The sequence below is a fragment of the Penaeus chinensis genome, chromosome 4 (assembly GCF_019202785.1).
Source record: "Penaeus chinensis breed Huanghai No. 1 chromosome 4, ASM1920278v2, whole genome shotgun sequence".
NCBI lineage: Eukaryota > Metazoa > Arthropoda > Malacostraca > Decapoda > Penaeidae > Penaeus > Penaeus chinensis.
The window spans coordinates 17,595,015-17,598,486 of record NC_061822.1 but is presented as its reverse complement, the minus strand read 5'-3'; the positions used below and the strand labels follow the sequence as shown (position 1 = coordinate 17,598,486).

The 3,472-nt window shown below is 43.6% G+C and overlaps 1 protein-coding gene across 1 annotated transcript in view; it reads left to right on the top strand.

Annotated features, from left to right (window-relative positions):
- The first annotated feature begins 3,425 nt into the window (after window positions 1-3,425).
- LOC125025216 (glutenin, high molecular weight subunit DX5-like) overlaps window positions 3,426-3,472 on the top strand; it is a 927-nt gene continuing 880 nt past the window's right edge. Inside the window, exon 1 of the mRNA XM_047613191.1 lies at window positions 3,426-3,472. This exon is cut by the window's right edge and continues 880 nt beyond it. Within this exon, the coding sequence (XP_047469147.1) occupies window positions 3,426-3,472 (47 nt within the window).

The following is a 3,472-nucleotide window of genomic DNA, read 5'->3' as shown; positions in this document are numbered from 1 at the left end:
TCTTAGCGTTGTAGTATACAGTAAATTATATAGTACTGGTATATAATAATCTTATTAGCTAAGAAAAATAAGCAAGTCATACCACACAGATACAAGCTGCGCGGGACACATATGGACCTCGAGAGCTGAATGCCAGGTAGATATCTTACCTGCCAAACAAAGGTAGAGCTGAGAATCAAGCGCGCGTGTTTGACCTAAATGCCTTGCTGTGTGGAGGTCAGCGCCCTCTTTTCGGAACAGCGACTAGGGTCATTAACCACAGATCATGTGGTAGAAAAGATGTGATCTGTTCTTAGTCTAGATACGAGTATATCTAAAACCCTTGGTATAATACCTAAGAGTTCAGTATTCATACTGAACTCTTAGATAAATGATACAAATAATACATAAGAGAGAAAAAAAATTAAGGAATCATGAAGCGAAAAGGCCATCGATATATTCGTGTGTTTCCTCTCGTCGTTTTAGTTACACTTGTGAGTCTCCTGAAAAAGAAATGTCACGCTTGAGGATTTCGTTAGTATTCTGTCTTTCATTACTCGGTCTGCTGCTAATGACCCGAGCTGTTGACGCCGTAGATATATATTTAGGTGAATAACATGTTTTTTTTCTTATCGTCTGTAAATATGTTTTGATATACCTGATATCAAACTTTTTTTTCAGTGATTATGATAATAGTAATGTTAGCATTGTTTTCAGTTGATGCATCTATTTTCTCTGTGTGCCTACCTTTGTCTCTCTCTCCCTTTCTCTCTCTCTCTCTCTCTCTCTCTCTCTCTCTCTCTCTCTCTCTCTCTCTCTCTCTCTCTCTCTCTCTCTCTCTCTCTCTCTCTTTCTCTCTCTCTCCCTTTCTCTCTCTCTCTCTCTCTCTCTCTCTCTCTCTCTCTCTCTCTCTCTCTCTCTCTCTCTCCCTCTCTCTCTCTCTCTCTCTCTCTCTCTCTCTCTCTCTCTCTCTCTCTCTCTCTCTCTCTCACCCTCTCTATCTTTCTCTCTCTCTCCCCCCCCCTCTCTCTCTCTCTCTCTCTCTCTCTCTCTCTCTCTCTCTCTCTCTCTCTCTCTCTCTCTCTCTCTCTCTCTCTCTCTATCTATCTTTCTCTCTCTCTCTCTCTCTCTCTCTCTCTCTCTCTCTCTCTCTCTCTCTCTCTCTCTCTCTCTCTCTCTCTCTGTGCTGAGTGGTGCAGTGGTACCTAAACATTCATGAGTACATGAGTAGGAGACAGAGTCGCGGTGAAGGCAAGGTCATTGAACACGTCGCAGAACCTTGTCTTGAATGAACGCCACAGTGTTTGTGTTATTGATTTCATTTTGTCCTCTCTGTAGGAGTCTGTTCTCATGTGGTTTTAAAAATCTTCAAGAGCTATTTAGATTTTTTTTTTTTTTTTTTTTTTTTTTTTTGAGTTTGTAAGACTATGTTCGCACGTTTTCTATTCCTCTACTCTTTCTCTCTCTCTCTTAAACAGACACTATGCCACACCAAGAATAACCATTGTTCCCTTCTCCCTCCCTCCCTCCCTCCCTCCTTCCCTTCCACAACCATACGAATTACCAGAGCACTTCTACTGTAACTAAGGTCGAACAACTATACCACCAAAGCGGGCGAATGGCCCTTATCACCAAACTTATCATTCGGACCATCTGCGGCAGCGATGGCAACCCTGGCGTACTCATGTGCTGGAACGAAGTCAGTGATAAGAGAGTTATCGAATGACTTTATAATTTATCGCTTAACCCTTTGCCGGAATTTTCCGTTACTAGTCACGTGATTTAGGAATTTTCGCTTCTGTTTTTTTTCTCTATCTTTTGTTTTTGTTGTTGTTCTTTTTTTCTTTCTTGTATTTCTGTCATTTCATTCTTTTATTTTTTCTAGTTTTTTCTCATTCTTCCTTTATTTTAATTTTTTGTTGTGTATTTATGTTTGCAAGTTTACTTCTATTTTCTTCATCCTACTTCACCTTCTCCTCCTCTTATTCCTATTCTTCGTCCTCCCGCTTCTCTTCCTCCTCCTCCATCTCCACCTCCTCCTCCTCCTCTTCTTCTTCCTCTTTCTCATCTTCCTCCTTCTCTACCTTCTCCTCCTTCTCCTCCTCGTCCTTCTTCTTCTCCTCATCCTCCTTCTCCACCTCCTCCTCCTCCTCCTCCTCTTCCTCTTCTTCCTCCTTCTCTACCTCCTCCTCCTACTCCTCCTCCTTTTCCTCCTCCTTTTCCTCCTCCTACTACTACTACTACTCCTCCTCTTCCTCCTCCTCCTCTTCCTCCTTCTCTAACTTCTCCTCCTCCTCTTCCTCCTTCTCTAACTTCTCCTCCTCCTCTTCCTCTTCATCTTCCTCCTTATCCACCTCCTCCTCCTAATCCTCCTCTTTCTCCTTCTCTACCTCCCCCTCCTTCTCCTCTCCCTCTTCCTCCTTCTCTACCTCCTCCTCCTACTCCTCCTCCTTCTCCTCCTCCTTTTCCTTCTCCTCCTACTACTACTCCTCCTCTTCCTCCTCCTCCTCTTCCTCCTTCTCTAACTTCTCCTCATCCTCTTCCTCCTTCTCTAACTTCTCCTCCTCCTCTTCCTCTTCATCTTCCTCTTTATCCACCTCCTCCTCCTAATCCTCCTCTTTCTCCTTCTCTACCTCCCCCTCCTTCTCCTCTCCCTCTTTCTCTTTCTCTACCTCACCCTCCTCCTCCTGTTCCTCCATCTCCACTTCTTCCTTCTCTTCCTCCTCATCCTCCTCTTTCTCCTTCTCCACCTCCTCCTCCTCCTCCTCTTTCTCCTTCTCCACCTCCTCCTCCTTCTTCTCTCCTCATCTCTCTTCTCCTCCTCCTCCTCCTCCTCCTCTTTCTCCTTCTCCACCTCCTCCTCCTTCTTCTCTTCCTCCATCTCCACCTCTTCCTTTTCTTCCTCCTCTTCCTCCTTCTCTACCTCCTCCTCTTCTTCTTCTTCTTCTTCCTTTTCCACTTCCTCTCCTCCTCCTCCTTTTCTTTCTCCACCTCCTCCTCCTCCTCCTCCACCCCATCCTTCTCCCAATGATCTTCCTCTTATTACAAACTGATTATATAGCGTGTTATTTTTATCTCAACAAAATTCTTTATACTTCACCTTTCCCTCAAGTCCAACCTGTGTGATTCGACCTTATCGTTCTATATTTCAGTTTTTATGATATTATACGCGTTAATAATCTGACTAACAGTGTCATAATCTGCTACGAACCTACAGTGAGCAGTGGGTGTGTATTATATATCTATTTTTAATATATACTGTATTTAAAACTGAACTAAATCCATATTTAGTAGCTGAAAACCTATCACGATTGTATGTTGCGGGACATTTTTTTGTTGTGTGTGTGTGTGTGTGTGTGTTGTTGTTGTTGTTGTCGAGTTCACCCTTCACCTGACGATCGGATAAGTGATATCGAAGCGTTATACAACCGATAAAGAGGAGTGCCATGAGGACCCACCAGCGTGATGTTATCGTTTCGAGGCGTCAGGGAGT